Source organism: Mauremys reevesii, linkage group 6 (assembly GCF_016161935.1).
Source record: "Mauremys reevesii isolate NIE-2019 linkage group 6, ASM1616193v1, whole genome shotgun sequence".
In the NCBI taxonomy this organism is placed as follows: Eukaryota; Metazoa; Chordata; order Testudines; family Geoemydidae; genus Mauremys; species Mauremys reevesii.
This window is the reverse complement of record NC_052628.1, coordinates 78,132,047-78,155,022: the sequence shown is the minus strand read 5'-3', so window position 1 is coordinate 78,155,022 and position 22,976 is coordinate 78,132,047. Positions and strand designations below refer to the sequence as shown.

Here is a 22,976-nt window from a genome sequence, read left to right as displayed (position 1 = left end):
AAGGGGAAGTGTGCACAGAGGATGGACATATTTCACAGTTATGGACATGCAGGTAAGTTTTGGGGGCAGTGCAAGGGCAGTTGGGTAGGCTCAGTTGCTCCATAGATATGCAGATAAACCATCCATTTACTTCTTTTGAGCAGGAGCTCCAGAAACTACTAGATCTTCTCTCTATATTCCATAGAACAATACGTGGCCAAGCCTCTCAGTCTGTGTGCTGATTCCTAGGGTGAGAGCTTTTGGGAATAATCACTGAAGTCAATTACATCGTGTGGGGTTCGTATGAGCACAGGGATCCACTGCCATAGAGTCAGGTTCAGAAGTGGGGCCTTTCCATTTTCTACTTTTGCTCTCCTCCCATTGATAGCAGTGGCAGTGGCACTGTAGATTGAAAAGCAGCACACAATCCACGGGCTACATTCCCTGGCCTTGTCACAGAATGAACGGGCCACTTCCGGTTAAAAAACCACACCAACAACCCCAAAGCCAGCGGGTACTGCTGGAATAAGAAAGTGTCGGAACTATTCACGTTTGTTTGGCTAAAGCACATTTTAAGACAACCTCAGACCTGGCCCTGCAATGTGAATAACTGCTCACGGGATCAGTCCCACAATCACACATGGGAGTAAATGTCCGCAGGACCAGGCCCTGCACTTGGGCCCCGATGTCACCTGACAATGTTTAATAGCAATGACAGGGCCCAGCAGCACGGCAAGAAGCACCCCGCTGCCCCTTTAACTCCGGGCCCAGCAGGGCGGGGACAGGTTGATGGGCAGGCGAGAGCACCAATGCCGTGGGCTGAGGCCGGCGGGGCCTTCCCAGGGGGCGGGCGGTAGGTCACCACAGCGCCAGTGGGCGGGCGGGCGGACGGGCTCAGCGCGCAGGGGGCCGAGCCGAGCCGAGCCGGCAGCAGCGATGGCTGACGAGATCCGCAAGGCGCAGGCCGCCCGGCCCGGAGGCGAAACCATCTTCGGGAAGATCATCCGCAAGGAGATCCCGGCCAAAATCATCTTCGAGGACGAGCAGGTGGGGGCTGCGTGCGGCGCGCGGCTGGAGGGGGAGGCGGCAGCTGCAGCAACGGCTGCGGGCGCCCGCGCTTGCCTGGGCGGGAGGCGGGTTGCGGGCTGGGGCTGCTGCTGCGTGGTGCCCTCCTCTGGCAGCAGCTCCCCGGGCGCGGGGGTGTGCGTGTGCCCGGCATTGCACGCGGGGTGCTGGGCTGGGGGGCTCCCCGGGCTGTCACTGGCAGGCGGGGGGTCCGTGGGCTGTTCCCGTAACTAACGGTGCAGGGCTCGCTGCGGGGCGAGAGGAAACGCGGGCTAAAGGCGTGAAATGCACAATCGCTTCTGTGGTGCATGTCAGAGCTCGCTGTTCTTCGGCCTCCCCAGCTGGGACAGCGGGCTTGAAACTGCGGCCATTCCCCGAGCTCGTTGCGGCGGTGTTGCTGCGCTGATTAACAGCCGCACCTTTTGTAATAATCAATTGTGGGAAAAGGGAAGCCAGGTTTTGATCCCAGCCCTCCAGGTTCCACGGCTTCCCTGTTGGTGCAGCGGTGCTGCCACACCCTGGATCACGGATCGCTTGTTTCTGGTCACCACAGCCCCCTCTCCAGAGCGTAAATAGAGAAGTGTAGCGGGCCCTCTGAAACAAAACCAAAACCCTTCTGGACCTTAATGGATCCTAGCTGGTACAAGTAGTGCAATAAATACTTGCATCTGTTCCCCGGATCTTGTGTGATCCAGCCATTTTGCCCTCCCCCTCATAGATTGCATTGCTTACTTATTAAATAATAAGTTTAGCTGCTCCTCCTTTAGCAAAAAACAAACACCCCCCCCCATAACAATCTAGCAGACCCTGCAAGACAACAGTTCATCCTGGCATGGTAGTACTGACAACACTTGGACCCAGCACTGGATTCAGCCTGTATTGGGCTTCAGTGATCTAAATTCATGTTTAACCACTCTTGTATTTTAAAAATCAAGACATAGGTGTGTCTGTCTGAAGCAGCATTGCACGAACTCTGATCTGGCATCTGAATCATACCATCTTTTAGCCACAAATCTAGAATTTGTACCATTAAAATACGCAGCCATCCTGCTATGAGACAGCAACCAAAATCCTAATTTGGCACTGGTACCTGTTGGATCTGGCTCATTTTTAATGGCATGTCTCCTGATTTTGACTCCTACAGTTAGGAAAAATTGCATATTTACTAGAGCAACATAATAATCCAGATCTTTTATCTAGCAGTTTGACTCTGACTGAATCCACCTGGGGTTGACACTGAACATTGAAATCATTGCAAGCTGTGGTTGCTCTGTGGTTGTGAAAATCAGGTCCTATATAAATGCAATGCTGAAGATGGGTTCTTGTTGAAAAATATACCATTTGTCTGACCCGTATGGCTAATGACAGTTGAAGAGCCAATATCTTAATAGGTCAGGATAATATCACAGTTGTTGAGGGGAAGTTTCATTCTAGAACATTAAATGGTTTTGAAGTAGATTCTGAAGCAATTTCTGTGCTGCTGCTTTGCAACCAAGATGTGTATATAAGTGTATTACTTTCTCCTTGTCTATGTGAAAGTTTCAAGAAACTTTGCCTCTAATGATGGTAAACTGTAGAGCAGGTGTTGGTAACCTTTCAGAAGTGGTGTGCTGAGTCTTCATTTATTCACTCTAATTTAAGGTTTTGCGTGCCAGTAATACATTTTAACGTTTTTAGGTCTCTTTCTATAAATCTATAATATATAACTAAACAATTGTTGTATGAAAAGTAAATAAGGTTTTTAAAATGTTTAAGAAGCTTCATTTAAAATTGAATTAAAATATAGAGCCCCCCCCACGCCCCCCCGACTGGTGGCCAGGACCTGGGCGCAATGCGAGTGCCACTGAAAACCAGGTCACGGGCTGCCTTCGGCACCTGTGCCATAGGTTGCCTACCCCTGCTGTAGAGGACATATTGCTGGAGTCAGTATAGTAAAATGAGTGTGCTATTCAATTTGCCAGGTGAGCTGACAATAAATAACCTAGTATGAGAAATAGGGAGAAATCCAGTTTCCAGTCTTAAAACACTTTGGGACGCTTAAGTAATTATGTGATCATCATCTCTTACGTGATAAGAAGAGGAAACTTGTTATAACTCTTAAGGAATTAAAACTTGCAGGATTAAAGGATGTTTCAGTGTAATCCGCTAATTTAGTGGCTTTCAACCTTTCCAGAGTACTGAACCCCTTTCAGGAGTCTGATTTATCTTGTGTACCCCAAATTTCACCTCACTTAATAACTACTTGCTTAGAAAATCAGACACAGAAATACGAAAGTGTCACAGCACACAATTATCTGGTAAAAATGAGAAAGTAATTATTTTTCATTAATAATTTTCCAGTTGATTAATTTTATAAATATTGTACTTACATTTCAGTATGATACTTGAACCTGTTTTTCACTTACAAGCCTTGTCTGAAGCCACCTGAGTACAGTGCAGCCTGGGTACTTGCTCAGAAGCTGCTGCAGCTGCACTGCTATTTTTAGTGCACTAGCTCAAATAGAGCTAGCATATGGCTGTCTGCCCATCCTGGAAAGCACTCTGCCAGCTACTAGGTAAAACATACCCTAAAGGCTTAAGAAAAAGCTTCTTTAGATAGGGTTATTTTGTAAGTCCACTCTGGAGTCTGTTCCTCTGAAGGCTCTGTCATTTTCTGGTGACAGATAGGATACTGGACTGATGTGAGATTACAGTTCCAAAGAGATGGGGGAAAAAAAGATGTCATCTGTGTTTCAGTTACACTACTTGCATTCATGTGATATCTGTTATAATACTTAGTCTTTAAAAATGTGTAGAATAGTAGCAAATTGTAGTGATATGTACATTCATATCAAAGAGCAAATATAACTAATTCCACTAGTTATTAGGTACAGCCGTGAAAAGAATAAATTGCAAAGTTCATTGCCTGAAAATTTCCTTTTTATTATTTAGAATGCTTTAGAAATAGTTGTAAGTAATTCCTGAAAATAAACCAACCAATGTTCTTTGTTCATACTAAAAACTGTTCTTTGTAGGCCTCTGTATGTGGGCATTTTGTGTTAATTTGAGTTAAAGTTTTCCTCTTTTTGCTAACTACATTTTAAGGGATATCAAGTAACCAGCGCTAATTTTGGAAAGTTATTGAAGTTACCATCTCAACTTCAGTTTGTACCAGTAGGGGTGTGGGTAGCAAAGAGATGTTCAGATTTGTATATGGGGCTTATTTTCACCTAAAAAGTTAGTGCTTCAGCTCTTAATCATTTCTTTCTCCAGTGCCTTGCGTTCCATGACATTTCACCCCAAGCTCCAACACATTTCCTAGTGGTTCCTAAGAAGCCTATTGTCCAATTATCTGAAGCAGAAGATTCAGATGAATCTGTAAGTATTGTGAAAGTTTATTACACTACAACATATAAATTCTATCTACATTGAATCTACCATTATAATATATGAAAACTATTAGTTTTTTAAGGCAGGAATCTTGTTTTATTTTCTGCCTGAAAGGTGCAATGTGTGCCTATTGTGCTTTAACTCCAACTTTAAATGTTATTACGACATAGGTTTAAAACAAAAGCTCTGAAAGTTTAAAATATTAAATGACCAATTCACACACTCAAGATGCAGTGACATTGTTAATAATTCATTAGCTGCTCTGAGACCACCTGACCTAGGACTATGATAGGGTGTCATCCTTTAAAATGTTCATTGGCAGAAGTACCCTGTAATCGGTTCTGCCACGCTCTTTGTTGAATAAGTTATTACAATGTTGAGCTGGTGGAAGTTGGTACAAGTCTGCCTAAAAATAAAAAACAAAACCTTGGAATGGAGATAATGTTCCTCTACTGTTTCTCCTTTCATTGAACATATCAGCTTTGCATTGGCATCAGGTGTAATTTTCCGTTCTGAATCATTGGTCACTCAGCTAGAGAAATGCCTTCTCAGTCTCCTGGTGGGCAATTATAATACCATAGAATCACAGAAGTGTAAGACTGGAAGGGACCTTGATAGATCATCTAGTCTAGTCCCCTGCACTCACTCAGAATTCAGCATTATCAGGATCATCCGAACAGGTGTTTGTCTAACCTGTCCTTTAAAACCTCCAATGATAGTGATTCTATAACCTCCCTAGATAATTTGTTCCAATGCTTTTGATAAAACAGCTTAATGCTTAAAGTGGTGTATTGGGGGAGGAGTGACTTTATTTTAAAATGAAAGAAATCCAAAGAAATGGAAGTCCAGATGTGAAATTTGTTCAGGTGAATCATGAAAGTGCTGTGTATTTAGTATTAGGAAGTTAACTACGCTTGATCAGAATATGTTTTGTTCTTGACCCCTTTCGCACTATAAAGAGCTACAGGCTGAATCACCTTTTCTGGAACCATGGCTCAGCATTACATTTCGTAGCTTATAGTGGTCATAGATTGTAGTCTCATTAGGGCAGTAACTTTTTGTAGATGCTAGAATGCTCTTTGGTGCATGGCCTCTTTCTCCTTTTTAGGCATTTGAACAGCATCTATTGTATCTAGGCTGCTATTGCAGTCAACGAAAAATATTATGTAGCTTTAGAAATGCACGTCTCTAGTGCAAAATATTGCTTTTGTTTGAAATATATTCCAATGTCCATCCTTCTGTCCTACACTAGATTATACTTGTTCTAATATGGAAAATAAGGGTTTGTGGCATCTTGTATTGGAGTGAGTTGTTAGGGTTGGCAAGAAGTGCCTGAAATGATGAGAACTAGGTCTCAGCTGTCTTGAAAATTGGTCCCCAAGTCTTTGTGAACATATACTAGATAAGTCAACTTTTTTTTTTAATTGGATTTTTCTTCATTGCCTAAGGAACGAAAGGGCCTAATCATGAGAGGTGCTGGCTGTTTGTGACTTCCATTGGCTGGAACTTGCCTCTAAACTCCCCCCCCTTTTTTTTTTAAAAAAAAAGCTATTTTATAAATAAGATTCTTGATCTTATATGCAGTTTCATTTCGCTGTAGTTTTTAAAATTCACTTGGAGGATGTTTTTTTACCAGTTATTCCACATAACTGATAAACTAATCTTCAAATTGCTCACAATTTTTTTTGTGGCTGATTTTTCTCTCTCCCTTCCCTTTTAATCCTTTCAGCTTCTTGGGCATTTAATGATTGTTGGCAAGAAGTGTGCTGCTGAATTGGGCCTGACCAAGGGATACCGAATGGTCGTGAATGAAGGGCCAGATGGTGGGCAGTCTGTCTATCATATACATCTCCATGTTCTTGGTGGACGTCAGTTAGGCTGGCCTCCTGGCTAAGTTGCAGCAAGAATCAGCATTCTATGTGGAAATGATCCCTGTATAGATTTAATACATTGCCCAAGAATCCAACTACTGTTTACAGAAAAAGCTGGTTGAATGTGTTAAGGGCAATAAAAGTTTTCAGCAATGCTCACACAATAAAGTTATAGCATATAACATCATCTCTGTGTGTTTTTTTTAAATTCCTGTTTTTGCTTACAAAACTGTTTCTATCAATATCTTTCCTGAATGTGAATATGTAGTAATGCTTACACTGCATTCAGTAACTTGCTTCACTGAATGTGGCAAACTGTATGATAAGGGTGGATATGAAGAAAGTTTTGTTTAGTACATCCAGTCTTTAATATCTCATCAAGAGCGTACCTCTTCAGTTTCCTGAACACTGTAGGAACAATACACACAGAGGCAGGGCAGGTTGCCATTAAAACTGAGAAATATCTAAATGATGTATATGTGGTTAAAATACTCCCACAGCTATTATTGCAAACCTGAAAATTTCTCCTTAGAACTGGTTCATGTTTTCAGGATTATCTGTTTCTAACACCAAGAAAAACACATGTTTTCCTTAAACGCTCTAAATGAATTCAGTGCTTGTGTAAGAAGCTAGATTGTCAGCACTGGCAGAGTAAAGTTCTCTTATCTGGAGAACATGTACTGCATGAACAGTAGAATTTTTTGCTATATTTCCCCCCCCCCCCTCCCACCTCCACCCAGTGTGCCTTTAGAGAAACTGCTTCGAGAGGTGAAAAGGGAATTCCTTTTTCTAGATTCATTCAGCCTTTGGCAAATTGTTAGAGAGAGAAGTGCACTGGATCCACCAACCCATTTCACATAAGTTGTCCACTAGGAGGTAACTGTGTTGAACTTATTTCAGTGCCACTTGTGGGGCTCCATACAGCCCTGTTCACACACCTGAATCCCACCTTGTGCAACTAATAGCTCTTTCTCATCAGTTTCTCTTTTTACCCCAAACTGAAGATGGTTTCTCATTATGTCTGGTCTTGATTCAAGTTTTTGAATTTGCATCCCTGCTGCTACCCTTTCTGTCAGTCTTTAGCTATTGGTACTGTGGATGGATGAACCGATGAAGAAAAGATTTAGCACAGCTGGGTGAATGAGTTGCAAGCATTTTCTGAGGTGACTAGAGGCTATTGTGAGTATGGGAGAGGGAAGGCAGTCACAAATGTGAGATACACCTGGATACTCCTGGACACTTCTCTTTACACAGGGCACCACAAAACCCACTGTTATAACAACCTAAGGTAAAACTTTGTTACTCATAGCCAAGGCTGAATTTGAGCTCTCACCTCAAGGTAAGAGATTCAACATTTCTTTGCTAAGGCCCAGATCCACAAAAGTATTTATTTAGGCTCCTAACTTTCGTTGATCTCAGTGGAAGTTTGGAACATAAATACTCTTATGGATGTGGGCCTTAATTCTTGAGCAATGCAGGCCTGCTGGAGTACAGCTGACCAATGTACACAAGCAATTGTGAAAGAATTATAACTCGTTTGTACTAGCCGCCTTCACTTTGACTTTAGTTATCTTATATATTGTCTCCTTCTTGTTTCTTTGTCTTTTTATTTTCTTGTATGCTGGAAGTTGATTCTTTAAACAAACAATTTATCTTGGGTGCTGTGTTAGCCTTTTATCTGAATATAATTGTTAGCTGTGGATTTAAATAGAGTTTTCATTCAGTCTGCTTCTTCTTTGGTTATCTGGGAAAAACAACAATGACAATTTCTTTTGGTTTTTGCCAGAAGGAGTGGGGCTAATAAACTTGAAGTGCAGCCCTGTTTTATTGTTTCAGTTATGAGTTTCTGCTTTATTGTTAAGGTGTGATACTGTTGTGTGTTGGATACTTTCTTCAGGTCCAGTTGTGAATTAAGATACGTTGGGGGAAAATTCAGCACAGGGGTAACATGTGGCTCTACTGGCCATGTAATGTGCGGGTGGGTGTGCCTATTGTTTAAATCTGAGCTAACTCCCATCTGATCCATAGAAAGTAGTTGCCAAGGTCCATAACAATTCTCGTCCAACCTTTCTCAGCATGAAATAGTTACCACAATCTGGGTCCTATTTGTATTCCAACAATATCCATAATGATCTAAGTGCTTTGTATATACACAGGAAGACTTATTTACTGCCTTAGGGAGTTTAGTTTAAGAAAACAAACAACCCATGAAGGGCGGGGAAGAGTGTTGCAGTCAAAATATATGAAAGGTTTATATCTAGTGGGGGTTATATTGTTTTCTGACCTAAATACCCATTGACAATCTCAAAAAATCCGTTCTTAGGTTGGCCAACTTCCCAGAGCCATCATGGAAGAAGTGGGTCTTGAGGATAGATATGGATGAGAGAGATTTGTGAATGAGAGTTTCATGTGTGATGGGGAACATAGAATATGTGGAAGTTGTAGGGCAGGTGAAGACAGACCAGAGGGAGCAATAGGATAAGAAAAACAAAACAGATGCACAGGGAGAAACAGTGAGGACAAAAATCTTGTGATGGAAAAGGGAGAATAAGTGGATGGACTCAGAAGAGTGGATTGCAGGGGCAACAAAACAGACAAGGGTGATGGTCTCAGCAGCTAGAGGGTGGAAGATGTGTGTGATGGGAAGGCCAGAGAGAAGTAGCTTACAGTAACTAACCTGGCATGTGGTGAGGACCTACATACTAGACTTTTTTAGTGATATGGGTAGAAAGGGGGGGCAGAGAGGAAAATTGCAGAAATAGGAATCTTTCACACACAAAAACCACACCACTTCTGAATGCACCAAATCCTGTAAAACTGAACATAGACAAATCGGTTAATAATTATTAGAAATGTCCTGTTGTACATTAAAAGGCTTCCCCTCCAATATATCATTATTAAATTCATATGATTCACTGTGCTTCAGGTGACAATGAGTGGCTTACATTAATCACTTTTTTTTTTAATCTGTACCATTTTTGCCTTTTCCCCCAGTTTCTGATAAAGGATTTACTGGACTGCATTTCATTCAGTAAATCCTCTCACATAAATTACTGCTATATTCCATAACTCACTGAAACATCTTTTTTTATCTCTTTGTTGAGGGACTTAATCAGCTCCTTTCCATCACTCTCTTGGTGTGATATGTTTTTAACAAACCTCATCTGGGTATTTGGGACCACTTAGCAACTCACCAGCATTCCCCAGAATTTCTTTGCTTATTTGAGTGCATTCATGATAAAATGCAACTTTTTCTTTCATTGCGTTGCTTTTCATATAAATGTTTAGTATTATTTAGGGAACTAAAAGATGAGGTGTTCAAACTTCTAGCTTTTCAGGTGGATAACATGGGCCCAATGGGAATATCAGACCTATTAATGGTTTTCCTAACTAAGCAGTGGATGCCACTGTTCTTTTACAGCAGTGCTCTTCTTGTGCCAGTGTTTCCATTGAAGTGGATGGGGCCACAGTACTCATTTTTGTGGAACTGGCTCCTAATCTGTAGTAGATCTAGTTAAAGGGATCCAACGCCATAATGAAAATGAGGTGAGCTGCCAAGTGATAACATTAATACTAACACATTACTGAAAATGCAAAAAGCATTATCAAGCATCTTCAGGACTATCTTCATACATCTGTATTTGCCTTTGCTTGTAACATGCAGGTAGGAATGGTGTATTGAATTGCTTCTTTCTTCTTATGCTGGCAATGCGATTGCCTGATTCTTCCCCATTATTAAATTATAAATAAATGAGACTATAACCGTGATGCTGGGCTAAAAAGAATTTAGCAACTTGCTGGATAACTGCCCCTGATTGAATCTTTAGAGACATATCAGATAATTTTTGTGTTTACATATAGATTGTTAGAGGTTAACTATGTAACCAAACAGTTTCTGTCTATGTTGTTGTCTGTTAATTCAGAGATCAAAAGAAGATCTTAACATTTAAGTGTACTAATATCAGTCTTAATTTTTCTTTGAAGTTTGTGGTAAATCACCTGTAAAATGGTGTGAGATAGGAAATTGCCTTATGTTAATCTATGTAGCTAATTACCAGTGATGCTGAGGAAACAGAAGGTTACTACAAAAGCCTATGTTCGCCCAAGGACTGGTGCTGTCAAGAGCCATCAAAAATCTCTATAAAAACTCTTGGGACTTGATACTTTCATCTCAGATCTGCTTAAGCGTTATTCAGGGGAATTTGAGTTGTAAGGCAGCTCTCCAGTCCCATCTGGACTGCCCTAATATTGAATATTTGGGCATTGGACAACAACCTGATGAACTGATTTCTGAAAAGGATTCTTTGCAATTCTAAAGCTCACCATCTCTACTGTGAAACTGACCTAAGGACTCTGTTCCATGTCTGTATGTATAATGATCTTTTAACCAATACTCTCTTTTATTTTTTTAATAAATTTTAGTTTAGGTAATAAGAATTGTCTGTAAACGTTTATTTGGGAAAGGTCTGAAATATTCATTGACCTGGAAGGTAATGTGTCTGATCCTTTGGGATTGATAGATAATGAACAAGATTTTCAATAAGCATCATCATATTTGACTTGCTGTCTGGGAGGGAAGCGCAAGGCTGGGTTGTGTTTTGGCTTCTGGGTAACCAGTAAGGTGTTGTAGAAGCTGTTTTGTTGCTGGCATGGTAAATCTGAGTATCAGAATAATCAGTTTTGGAGATCGTCTGCCCATTCTTTGCAGTTTGCCCTGATTAAGCAACCTGAGTGTGGCCCCTTTGGGACCCGGGTTGCAATAACCATAGGGTGACCAGGTGTTAAGGGGGGTAAATATCGGGACCACTGCAGGGAGGGCGTTGGTTTTTTGTTTTTTTTTGTTTTTTACACTCATCCATCTGGGAGTTCGGCGGCAATTTGGCAGAGAGCCCTTCAGTCGCAGACGGTATTTCAGAGGCGGGTAATAAACCCTGCTGCCAAAGACAGAAGCACCCGCCACCGAAGACTGAAGACTGAAGGACTGAAGGACTCTCCGCCGAATTGCCACCAAAGACCAGGAAACAACATATCGGGACAAATGGCATCCTGACCGTACTCTGGTCGGGACGTGGGAAAAACTCTTCAAAATCTGGACAGTCCAGATTTTATCGGGATGTCTGGTCACCCTAAATAACCATCTCTAGGTCAGTTAAAAAGAGATGCAGCATGATGCATGGACAAAATAGCCACTGATGCTTTCTTTATGGTGCTGCAATTAAAATGAAGGTAACTGTGGTCTGATTTGCAGTTCCACTTATACTTTAGATCTTGCATCACTAAGTTTGGGGACAGATTTTCACTTCCACTTCCTTCCTTCCTTCGTTCTTGAATGCTTAGCCAGATAGTCAGCCATAGTGAGCATTCACCATTTGGTCCATTCCTGCGCAACTGCAAAGGCTTGACAGCCTGAGAGTCCAACATCGGAACAGACTTGATGAACCCATGTAATAGGGGTTCTTCCTCTGGATTGCTTCCACCCCTTGGATGTTACAAACCACCTGGAGAACAGTGCTGGAACATCTTGTGCCATCCTTGCCGTATGTCCAAAAAGTGTAAGGCACCGCTTGTGGACAATGGCCCCAGTAGTCTGTAGACCCGAGTGACCATAAACATCTGCATTACAGATGAAGTCATTTCACTTTATGCCCAATACACGACATTCACATTTTGTGTGGAAAGCCTCCAGCTTCCTTCCTGGCCCATCTTTAAAGACATAATCATTCCTGTGGTGAGTGGTGTCTTCAATGTATGGATTAAATACAGACTAAAAGACTTGGCCAGCCCTCCATTGATTGCTATTTTCCTCCTAGACAGTGCTGAGGGGGGATATGCCAAAGGGCCCTGATACTGTGAACCTCTAAACCCACAGAAAGCTCTCTGCAGATTGTAGAGAAGAGACTGGTGCCAGGGGTGTGCTGCCTTCCTGGAGTTCCTCACAGGGAATGACCTGGGCCAAGATATCTTGTCTTTTAACCAAAAGAGTAAAAACTAGCTCAAAAGCAGATCGGTGTGAATATGCAGTGAGAGTTTTGTGCAGATTTCAGGAGTTCTTGAAGTCTACTGCACTTAAATATGTTTTCCAAGGAGTTGAAGTGCCACATTTAATTAGTGTACTCATTATTAGCCACAGTTAGCTAGAGAAAAATGAATCATTCTGCTCTCGAAAGCCATTAGTCAGGTTCTATATGTGGAACATATTTTTTTAGACTGCCTTAATTACATCACCTCAGTTCTGGCAGTAGATGCAGACAAACAAGACTCAAGTCAGTTATGAATGAATAGAAGTGAATTTACTTTCTTCAGGTACCTTGCTCTTGAGAACTCAGCCACTTTCTGTTTGACCTACATTGCAGAAAGCCTACCTGTTTAACTAACTGGGCTGCTAATGAATATTTCCACCTGAAAATGGAATCTTCTTTGAGTGCTTTCATATGTCACTTACACTGTTGGTGTGTGCACGCATGCCTTGTGCACTGGTGTGGGAGTTTTCCCTAGCAGTACTCATAGGGGTGGCCTTGAGAAGCGAGGGTATGAAGGGTGGACTTGCCCCGTCCCTCCCTTAGTTCCTTCTCACTTTCCGTGGTTGCTGGTCAGAGCCTGAGTGGTTTTTTGTGTGAATTATTTGCGTAGTGGTACTCTTTTCATCCTGGACTCTTAAAAGTTTTGTTTTATTTCTCATCTTATTATTTTTTTTTACTAGTTTATTTGGATTATTTTAGCTTTCTGGCTAAAGCTTTGCTTAGCAGAGCCTCTGGGCCCCACCCAGTATGGGGAAGGTCTGTGCCAAGGTCTCCAGGATTTAAGTCACACATGAGCTACAGAAAGCTTATGCTCATCAGTGACCCTCATTTGTGCTGTCTCAAGTGCCTGGGTGAGGGTCACGTTAGAGACAGGTGCTCCAATTGCCATGGTTTTAAGGCCAGGGCAAAGAAACTGAAGAGGAGCATGTCTAGTACATCCTCATGGAGGCAGCCTAGAAACCGGTGTTGAAAACCCATCAGTCATAAAAGGGAAGCTGTTCAGTAGCCCTTTGTTGAAGTGCTCTCCCAGCATTACCAGCAGAATGGAGGAGATCCCTATCACTAGGTCTGTGTTCTTCAAGTACTGAACAGTCCTGACCTCAGAAGCATAAGAAAAGAGTTGGTATCTGGTTCCTCAAAGTCCAGAGCCCAGGATTCCACAGAGGAGGTTGATTTGGTACTGATGATAGAATGCATCCTTCAGCTCCCTGCTCCCTGGTACTGACTGGTGTGCTCTCAGGGACCACTGAGATCAACTACCTCATTGGCTGTGACGGGCCAGTCCTTGATTCCTCCAGGTCATCTGCCTATCTCTGTCCCAACCACTCTGGAGAGGCCTATGCTGTGGCTAGAGATTTACTGTGCCTGCTTCAAGCCCTCCCCTCTGATTCAAGGTGAGGGAACCCTCTGTGACACTGCACCCCATATTCTTAATAGAGATATTATTATGATATGTTTATGGCATAATTATGATGTATTTTATGCAAGATAGGTGAGATGTGAAAACGAAAAGGTTATGAGTTAGTGAATATGAGTATCCTATTTGTATGCATTTTTGTATTTGAAGTTAGGAATATTGACTATGTATCTGTATTATAAATGTATTTACACTGGGGGAACGCCCACTAGGCAAAAGGCTCTCAGTCGAGATGGCTGGCTGGGAAGGGCTCTTTTAGGTTAATGAGCCATTAGGAGAAAACAGTAGGCCTTAGTAGAAGCTTATCTCCCACAGGGGAGCTTTCCTGAGAACACTGTGGATAGCCTCCGCATTATGGCTGCTGTGACACTACAGGGACATGTGCCCAGGTCATCTGGTGCTGGACGCCATCTTGGGACATCAGTGTTTTTTCACTGACTGGCGTGGGAGCCAAACTTTGAAACAAAGGGTTCCTGCCATATGCAAAAGCTATTTAAGGCAGGGGAGTGATATCATCATGGTTTTTCACTGACTCCCCACCTAAAGAGACTCCTGGAAACATCTGAGGAACAAAGACTGAACTGGGGGAAGTGCTGGACCCAGGCTAAAGGGATTTTTAGCCTGTGAATGGAACACCTGGGGGATTCCAAGCTGTAAGCTAGTGCAACTTGCCCCTTAAGAATCTGCAGACTGCTTATATCATCACTTAGGGTAAGGATTTGCGATTGATATCTGATCTATGAAGTATATGTAGCATAGCTTGCATGTTTTGTTTATTTACTAGGTAATCTGCTTTGATCTGTTTGCTATCACTTATAACCACTTAATCTATCATTTTATAGTTAATAAACCTATTTTATGTTTTAATCCAAACCAGTGTGCATTTGACTAAGGCGTCTGGGGAAAATCTCAGCTTGGTTTCTACAAGTGTGCATGGTCCTCTTCACATTGAGGGAGAGGCAGAGCAGGTGCGAAACACATATACTGGCCAGATTTGACCAGGGCAGAATGGTACGTCTCTGGAGTCCTAGGCTGGTGGTTAGAAAGCCTGCATGTAACTGTAGCTGGCTGTGTCCCTACCTGCATGACTGCTGGTGGAAGTACAAGCTTGGAGGGTTTTGCAACTTGTCACAGCAGCCCAGTGTTAGAGGAAGCCCAGGCTGGTGGGTCAGAGGGCTCAGTTCTGCTTCAGTTCCAGGTGGCATCCCAGGGGAACTCATCACACCCTTGTCTGGCATCGCTACAGCATTCAAGACCATCGGCACTGGAGCACTGCAGTCACAAACTCCCTCAGCCCTGGTACCAAGATAACCTGTGCAGGAGGTCCCTTTGTCTCCACACATTCCTACCATGACTTTGGTAATGGATGCAGCAGCTATGGGATGGGGAATGCATCTGGGCAATCTTCGGGCTCATGGTTTATGGGTCGCACGTGAGGCCAGGTTACACATTAATGTATTTCAATTATGTACAATTTTCTGGGCACGTTAGCACTTCCTCCCTCACATTCAAGAAGAGTCAGTTTAGGTGTTTGTTGCCAACAGCAGCCTTTTACGCAAATGAACAGGGAGGATCCAGACTGGATAGCCTCTGCCAGGAGGCAGTCTAGCTCTGGAATGTGAACTTCTGTTTTTGAAACTCTGTCACTCTCAAACCTTCTCACTCAGGACGAATGTTTGCGGGCTTGTCTGCAACTTGTCAGAATAGCAAGTATGCCCACTTTTGTTCCAGAATTGGTCATAGACTGGGATCAATATCAGACAACTTCCCATTTCTTTGAAATAAGCGCTCCTATATGCATACCCACCAATACCCCTGATTCCCAGGATCATTTGTCAAGCTCAAGCAAGAACAGGGTAGGATGATTCTTGGCCCAGCCTGGCCAAGACAAACATGATAGTCAGACCTCTACAGACTAGCCACTGTAGAACCCCTGCTGCAACCAGTATTTAGAGGCATGCTGACACAGAACCATGGCCAGGTATTATTCTATCTCATGGCTTTTCTTGTGTTTTTTCTTGTGGTTGAATGCAGAAGGGACTCAGAGGCAGTCCACAATGTGTCCTTAACAGCAGGAAACCTTCCATAGGGGCTACTTACCTCAGTAAGTGGAAACATTTCTCCATCTGGTCTGTCTGCATAACTTCTCACTGATGCAGATTAAAATTCAAATGGTGCTGGACTTTCTCTTGAACCTCAAGAAATCAGGTTTAGCAATTAGCTCCCTCAGGATACATCTAGTGGCCATCTTGTCTTTTCAACCTTGCACAGATGGTAGGACTATTTTCACTCAACCTCTCACAAACAGATTCCTGAAGGGTCTAGATTGTTTCTGCCCATCAGAGAACCAACACCTTTCTAGGACCTGAACTTGGTTTGTCTGCACTTATGGACCCTCCCTTTCAGCTACTGTGCACCTGTCAGTGAAGGTTGCCTTCTTGGTAGTCATTATGTCTGCCAGGAGGGTATGCAAACAGAATGCATTGGTCACTGACCCACTATACACAGTTCTTCTTCAAAGTCAAGATGCAGCTGGGATCACATCTCCGGTTCCTTTGGAAAGTGGTTTCTGACTCCCATTTGAACCATTTGCCAATGTTCTTCTCAAAACCACAGTCACATAGGGATGAGGGCAGACTCCACACCCTAGAGGTTCATTGAGTGTTAGTCTTTACTTGGATTGGACTAAGCCACTGTAGTCAATGAGCATTCTGCAGGTGAAGCATTTGCAGGCTGGGCCCTGTTTTATTACAGAAAGGAATCTGTGAAATTTCACATCTCCTCATGAGGAGATGTAGACTAAACATCCCTGAACTGCTGAAGATGGGCAATCAACTGCAGCTAATATTACTGTGTGACAGCAGAAGGCTACAGTCCAGTGTATTTGATACTCCAATTCCTGGAGAAGGGGTACATCACCTACAATACAATACACCATCCTCCTCCTCAGAGTCCAGGAATCTTGATTATATTTTTGAGCCATTATCTCCTAATTAGCAATCCTTTCTTTTGTAGCACAACTGTTGCTCTATACCTTAGGCAGCTAAGTCAATTATGTTTTATAGAACTTGCTTTCTATATGTAATATATAAAATTTACTTTTCACCATTTAACCCATATGATAGCTTTTGCACTTCAGCCAGTTTGAACAATGAATATATATAACTGTCAGGTTCACTTTCTGGAGTTGCTCCATAGAATTAAATAGAAAATTATCTTCCTGTTAGATTTTTGAACCCTCCTATATTCTTCCCTATCAAAAAGATGTTTCCATTACAAGACTTTAATGTATAGAAATCTATTACATTTCTGCCATAATTAACCCCCTATTAAATTCTGTCAGATGTTCCCATAAATAAGAGGAAGCTTGCTATTAGCAGCCTATTCTTTTTGGGTCTGGCTTCTATACAGGAGGAAGTAGAAACCATGGAAAGCAGTGGCAGGATGAGCCACCATGAAGCTTGTTAGTTGTATTATATATTAACCCTTATTAGTATGTTTAAATGATCATGAACTAGTAGGCAGATCACCAACAAATATACCCCTCAGCTTTCATAATGCAAATATTTATGGATCAGTGTGTAGCAAAGTTAAATGGCTTCTTTTTTTTCTCTCTTACAACATTTTCTCTGTACACAGTGTAGTTGTAGCTGTGTCAGTTCCAGGATATTACAAAGACAAGGTGAGTGGGTGAGGTATTATCTTTTATAGGACCCACCTTGTTTCTCTCTAACATTTTCTTTGTGCCATTCTAATTTCTGAGCAGCTTTTCCTAATGCATTTTCCCAGGTTTGCCACATGAGGGCAGAGCAAGACAGTAGTTAATGTATATTTTTAATTCTGTGACACACTGTTGGCTGTCCATTGGTTTTCACATTTTCATTGGAATGTCAACTTTAACAATTAAAGTAAAAAAAATGATTAAAAATTAGTGTTGTTGTTTCTCTTAAACAGTTTCTTCTCTGGAGCAGAAACACTCATTTGCAGAATATAGAATGTCAGTTTTCAGCATAATTAGCATGGCCGGGAGTCCCTGTTCATAGTGTTTTTAGCTTTTAACTTGCCTGCCGCAATTTTCAGAGCTAGTGCCTGATGGATCAGAGAAACCTTGTGTCGTCCTGTATTGTTCTTGAGAGAGCTGGCATGCACACTAGTCCAGTTATGTTAATTTAACTTGATATATGCTGGATGGCCCTTGCAAAACCTTCTAAGAGATCAGGCCTAAGCTAGGGGGATTGAACACACAAGAAGCAGATTCCAGAGGGCTTCTGCCCAGAGAGCAGGCTCCTGTGTATGAGAGAGTGTGAAGATGGATGGATGGTGTGGTCTGAACAGCATTGGGTTCTAAAAGCCTGGGGAGAAGGTTTGAGCAGAAATTTATATTGTCCAAATCATTTTGCTGGGCCAAATTCTACTGCCTTTACTCATACAGAGCAATGTGTATGAATGGGGGCTACTACACAGAAAAAGGATGGCAGAGCCTGGCCCTGTGTCGAGGCATCTAAATACTACTACAGGATGCTGATTTGCAGAGGTGCTGAGCACCCAGAGTTCCCACCTCCCAGAACAGCTACAACATATAGGTGCATGGATTTAGGTTTCCCACTACAGGTATACAGGTTTGAAAATCTTCGCTCTATCATGATTTTTAATGTCAGAAAATATGCACTGTATATGCTTTGTATTTGTTCTGTTTGTAAAATAAAAGTACTTAACGCATTTTTAAAAATACCACTTTTCGTAGTATCAGTTAGTCTGGATCTGTAAAAGCAGCAAAGTTTCCTGTGGCACCTTATAGACTAACAAAATATTGGTGCCAACTGTGATGGATGTCTATCTGCTAAGCAAACCCCTTTTCTCGTCACTTCCAGGCAGGGCTGGATTCAGATTAGAATGATCAAGGGGTTAAATTCACATCCCTGCTTTGGCCCCTTTATGATCAATAAACGGCTCAAAGTGGCATAAAGTGGCCTTAAAAGGCCTAGATCTGGTAAGGGGAGGATTTCCCTGGTTGAGGCACTGCAGAGAAAAGACATTAGACTGCCCTATGAGGATACCCCCGTGCCCCATTATAAGACCTGCTGTAGCAGATGAGCTGGGATGGGAGGGTATGTCAAGGACATGGCCTCAGCATGCAGCACTGTAGAGATTCAGGGCAATGCTGCAGCACACTGGGCAGCCTGGGGTGGTTCCTGTAATTTAGACAGGCCCTCAACACTGTCTAAACCAGTGGTTCTCAACCCTGGATATATGGAGATACTCAGAGGTCTTCCAGTGAGGTACATCAACTCATCTAGATATTTGCCTAGTTTTATAACAGGCTCCATAAATAGCTCTAGAAAGGTCAGTACAAACGAAAATTCCACACAGACAATGACTTGTTTATACAACACTGAAATGTAAGTACAATATATAAATATTCCAATTGATTTATTTTATAATTATATGGTAAAAATGAGAAAATAAGTATTTTTTCAGGACTAGTGTGCTGCAACACTTGTATTTTTATGTCTCATTTAGCAAGCAAGTAGTTTTTAAGTGAGGTGAAACTTCAGGGTACACAAGACAAATCAGACTCCTGAAAGGGGTACAGTAAGTCTGGAAATGTTGAGAGCTGCTGGTCTAAACTATGCAGGGGGATGTCTCCTGCAGCTTAGGGTTGAAAGGCTGCAAAGGCAGCTTAAAGCTCCTGTACACCCTCCCACCTCTCTTTGGGTTGCAAGTCTTGTGCTGTGCCTCATAGAAGCACAACACAGAATCTCTACAAACAGTTACTAAGCCCCTGAATTATATCTATTTCTGTTTTTCCTATTATTTTAATGGCAATTCAGTAAACAGTAGTAGCAGGGAAAGACACTGTGAGGATGTGAAATTCTCCTGATAAGACCAATGACAGCTTGGTACATGAATCAAGGAAGGAATGTACCCATTGTGTACACTGAGTGCCTAATGGATGTATGATAGCAGCAGCTGGACCTTCCTGTAATTCAGGTTATGGTGCCAGTCACCTCCCCCTAAATGTGGAGGGGCATTGAGCTCTTTCTTTAATTGAGCATTGTGACCGCCCTGTAACTAGGGTCCGGGTCTCTGCCCACTTGCTCATTTGGCATTGTCACAAGTTACTCTTAAATGGGACATATCGAGCTCTTTGGTACTTTGACAGCTGGACCTTCCTGCAATTCAGGTTATGGTCTCTCCTCTTTGGCTAATGCCAGCGACCACCCTGTAATGAGGGGAGAGGTTGCATCTCGCTTTTGAAATCTGGGGGATTAGAATCATTTCCGTAACATGGGCAGCTTGACCTCCCTGTAACTAGGGTTAGTGTCTCTGAGGCCTTTTGGGCCTCTTGGCCTTGTGCTGTCTTCACAGCGTGCTGCGAAGGACCGTCCTGTCATCAGGGATTGGGTCTTTGCCCTCTAGTCTCTTGGCACTAGGCCAAATGCAGCCACTGCCCCGAATGAGCACCCTGTAAACAGGGTACAGGTCTCATCAGCTACTATTTATGGTGCCCCCATGAGACTGTGTCCAGAGTACCGGCCCTTTAAGCAGCGCTTGCAACGTGCCTGGAATTCTGCAGCCAAGTCTCCTGCTTTCTCCTCCCTTCTTGGACTCTTGGAGACCTGACATGCTGTTGGTGGTAAGTTGCGAAAGGGAGTGTCCTGTGGCGATTTGGACTAAGTCATTCCAGGCAGTAGACCTTGTCCCATTGCTTTAAGTATACTTGTCAATTAATTCCTTCCTGTCCTTCATTATTTACTTCCTCTTGATTTGGTATGGAGACTGCCTGGTGAAATAATTGTCAAGGGGAAATGTGGAGATTGTGGCTTTAGAAGAGGAGGGGCCCAGGACTTTTCTCAGCCAGTGCAGCTTGGGAGGAGGGAGAAATGCTTGTGGAAGTCTGTGAGGACCACAAAGAACTGTCTTGGACCTAAATCTCCAGACTCTTTGCAGATGCAGAAAAGAACACTGTATCAGTATTTTACACTGATTTTGCATTTGGGACCTGGAGTTGTTGAAAGCGTTTCTCACTTACAGATTCCTTATGCTCCCTTTCTCTGTTTCAGGCATCTTGAATCACAAGTGGAGAAGAAGGAAGTATCAATACCAAGGCATAACTTTGAATCTGAAATGCAGAGACCTTAAACACACACATTCTATAGAACGATCACTTCCTTTTATTAATAAGTCATCATTTCCTATTGGAAGTGCAAGGATGTGACTGAAGGGAAGGCATATTTCTATTCTGCACTCACCCCCAATTCTGCCTCCCAAACTCCTCAAATAAATTTAAGGTTCACAAAATTAACATTTACTCCAGGTAACGCCTAACTTGTGTATTTCTCCCAGATTTCTAAAAGGGAGCAACAAACTAAATGTTCTGGCAGCTGACAGTTACTTCCTGCATTTCACAACTTTCAAACACCTACTGTACTTAAACGGTCTCACCAACCAAAGTGTGCCACACATTCAATATTAACTTTGCACCTATTTTGTCAGAAGTTAGAGTGTTTTTAGTAGTTGTGTCCATTGGTGGATGTGGCAATAGTGGTGTTTTAATAATCTTTTATGCTTATTGAATTCAGAGGATGATGATGTGGATGTTTAGGTAGGTATTTTTCTGTTAAGTCTTGGTATTTGGGCAGAGGTGCAGCATTTTGTGATTATGATTGTTTTTCTGGTATTGGTTTAGTGTTAATTGTTGGCAATTTTAGATGTTTTTGTGTACTTACATTAGTAGATGTATTTAGAGGGCAAAGCTGAGGTTGTCTGTTTGGTGCAATTTGATTGGTGTAAAAGTTAATTTCGGGTAGGTGTTTGAAAGCCCTGAGCTTTGAATTTGTAGCTCAACGGGGATGCAGGACCCACCTGGCTACCTCAATTCTTACTTTCATTTCTAATTCCAAAAACTTGGATGAAGATGACCATATAAAGAAGAATAAAGATATCTCCAGAGACTTTCAAGAGGGTTGCATTTCTGCAGCTTAGGAGATCCCTTAAACCTCATTGAGCTTTTCAAAGTGCAATAATTGTGGAAAACTTCTACTTCTGCCACTAAGTGTTGAACAATAATCTGTATTAAAGGATTTACACTGGTAGTTAATTCTGTTCTGTATTAAGATGATTTTGCTAAAATCACCACTTTATGATGTGTGAAATGAATTAACTAGGTTTGATTATACCTATTTGATAAAAGTTGGACTACTCCATATTAAATGCATGGATTGAACTTTGATTGTCAGATCACATTGCTTTGCTTTCTGTAACTCCTTATTTATGAACGTATTTATTACTCTTTATGTCATTCAATTAATAAAATGTATGCATTCAAGTATTGTCTCCGTTTTTTCTGTGGCTAAAGAAAAAGGAATCTGGTAAACTTGTGAAGAATTTTGGTATCGTTACGTTTAATTTAATTAACATTGTTTTATCGTTTTCATGCGGTCATTGGACCCTGTAGTGGTGCAAGTTTGATTTTTCTCTTGGATCCCGCGTTTTGGGCAGACTGCAGCGTGATCTTGAGGATGAAGATCTCACTGCCACTTAGGTGCATAAGACTGCCCTCCTAGAGCTTTTTAGGTGCACAAGAATAGGCCTTGGTCCCTTCACTGTTCACGGGCTTACAGATTGTTTGAGATCTGCAGGCCCTAGAGCTCACTTCCTTTGCACAAAATATGATTGTGGCTATAATAAGATTGGCCTAAAACTAGCAAGGTCCTCTGATTTCTGCACCTTTCCCGTTCAGAAATTTTGTAAAAAGTAGATTAATGTAATATTTTTATATTTCACTTAATCTCGAGTTTCTCAGAAATTTACTTCTACGGTGCACTAAATTTTCAATAAAAAAACAGGAGTACTTGTGGCACCTTAAAGACTAACAAATTTATTTTAGCATGAGCTTTCGTGAGCTCAGCTTTAGCTCAAGAAAGCTCATGCTAAAATAAATTTGTTAGTCTTTAAGGTGCCACAAGTACTCCTGTTTTTTTTGCGGATACAGACTAACACGGCTGCTACTCTGAAACCTAAATTTTCAATATGCTAATACATGGGAGGTAGTATGGTCTAGTGGTTTAGAGCACTGGCCTGGGATTCAGATGACCTGGTTTCTATTGCTGGCTCTGCTGCTGGGTCACTGGCAGTCCTTGGATCACTTGGTTGTCACTTCACCTCCCTGTGCCAGTGTCCCACTCCATTTAAAAAAAAAAAGGGGGAAGGGAGATGATTGTACTGACCTCATTTGTAAATTGTTTTGAGACC

The 22,976-nt window shown here is 42.1% G+C and overlaps 1 protein-coding gene across 1 annotated transcript; it reads left to right on the top strand.

Annotated features, from left to right (window-relative positions):
* The first annotated feature begins 855 nt into the window (after positions 1–855).
* On the top strand, positions 856–6,439 carry HINT1 (histidine triad nucleotide binding protein 1). Its single transcript, XM_039542881.1, has 3 exons — positions 856–1,026; positions 4,297–4,401; positions 6,143–6,439. The coding sequence occupies exons 1-3, from the start codon at positions 916–918 to the stop codon at positions 6,305–6,307; spliced, it is 381 nt and encodes a 126-aa protein (XP_039398815.1). The 5' UTR covers positions 856–915; the 3' UTR covers positions 6,308–6,439.
* Positions 6,440–22,976: the final 16,537 nt, after the last annotated feature.

Coding starts and splice junctions, on each gene's coding strand:
- HINT1 (XM_039542881.1), top strand. CDS start 916: ATGGCTGACGAGATCCGCAAGGCGCAGGCCGCCCGGCCCGGAGGCGAA. Junction 1,027..4,296: donor TCATCTTCGAGGACGAGCAG/GTGGGGGCTGCG, acceptor TTCTTTCTCCAG/TGCCTTGCGTTCCATGACAT. Junction 4,402..6,142: donor CAGAAGATTCAGATGAATCT/GTAAGTATTGTG, acceptor TAATCCTTTCAG/CTTCTTGGGCATTTAATGAT.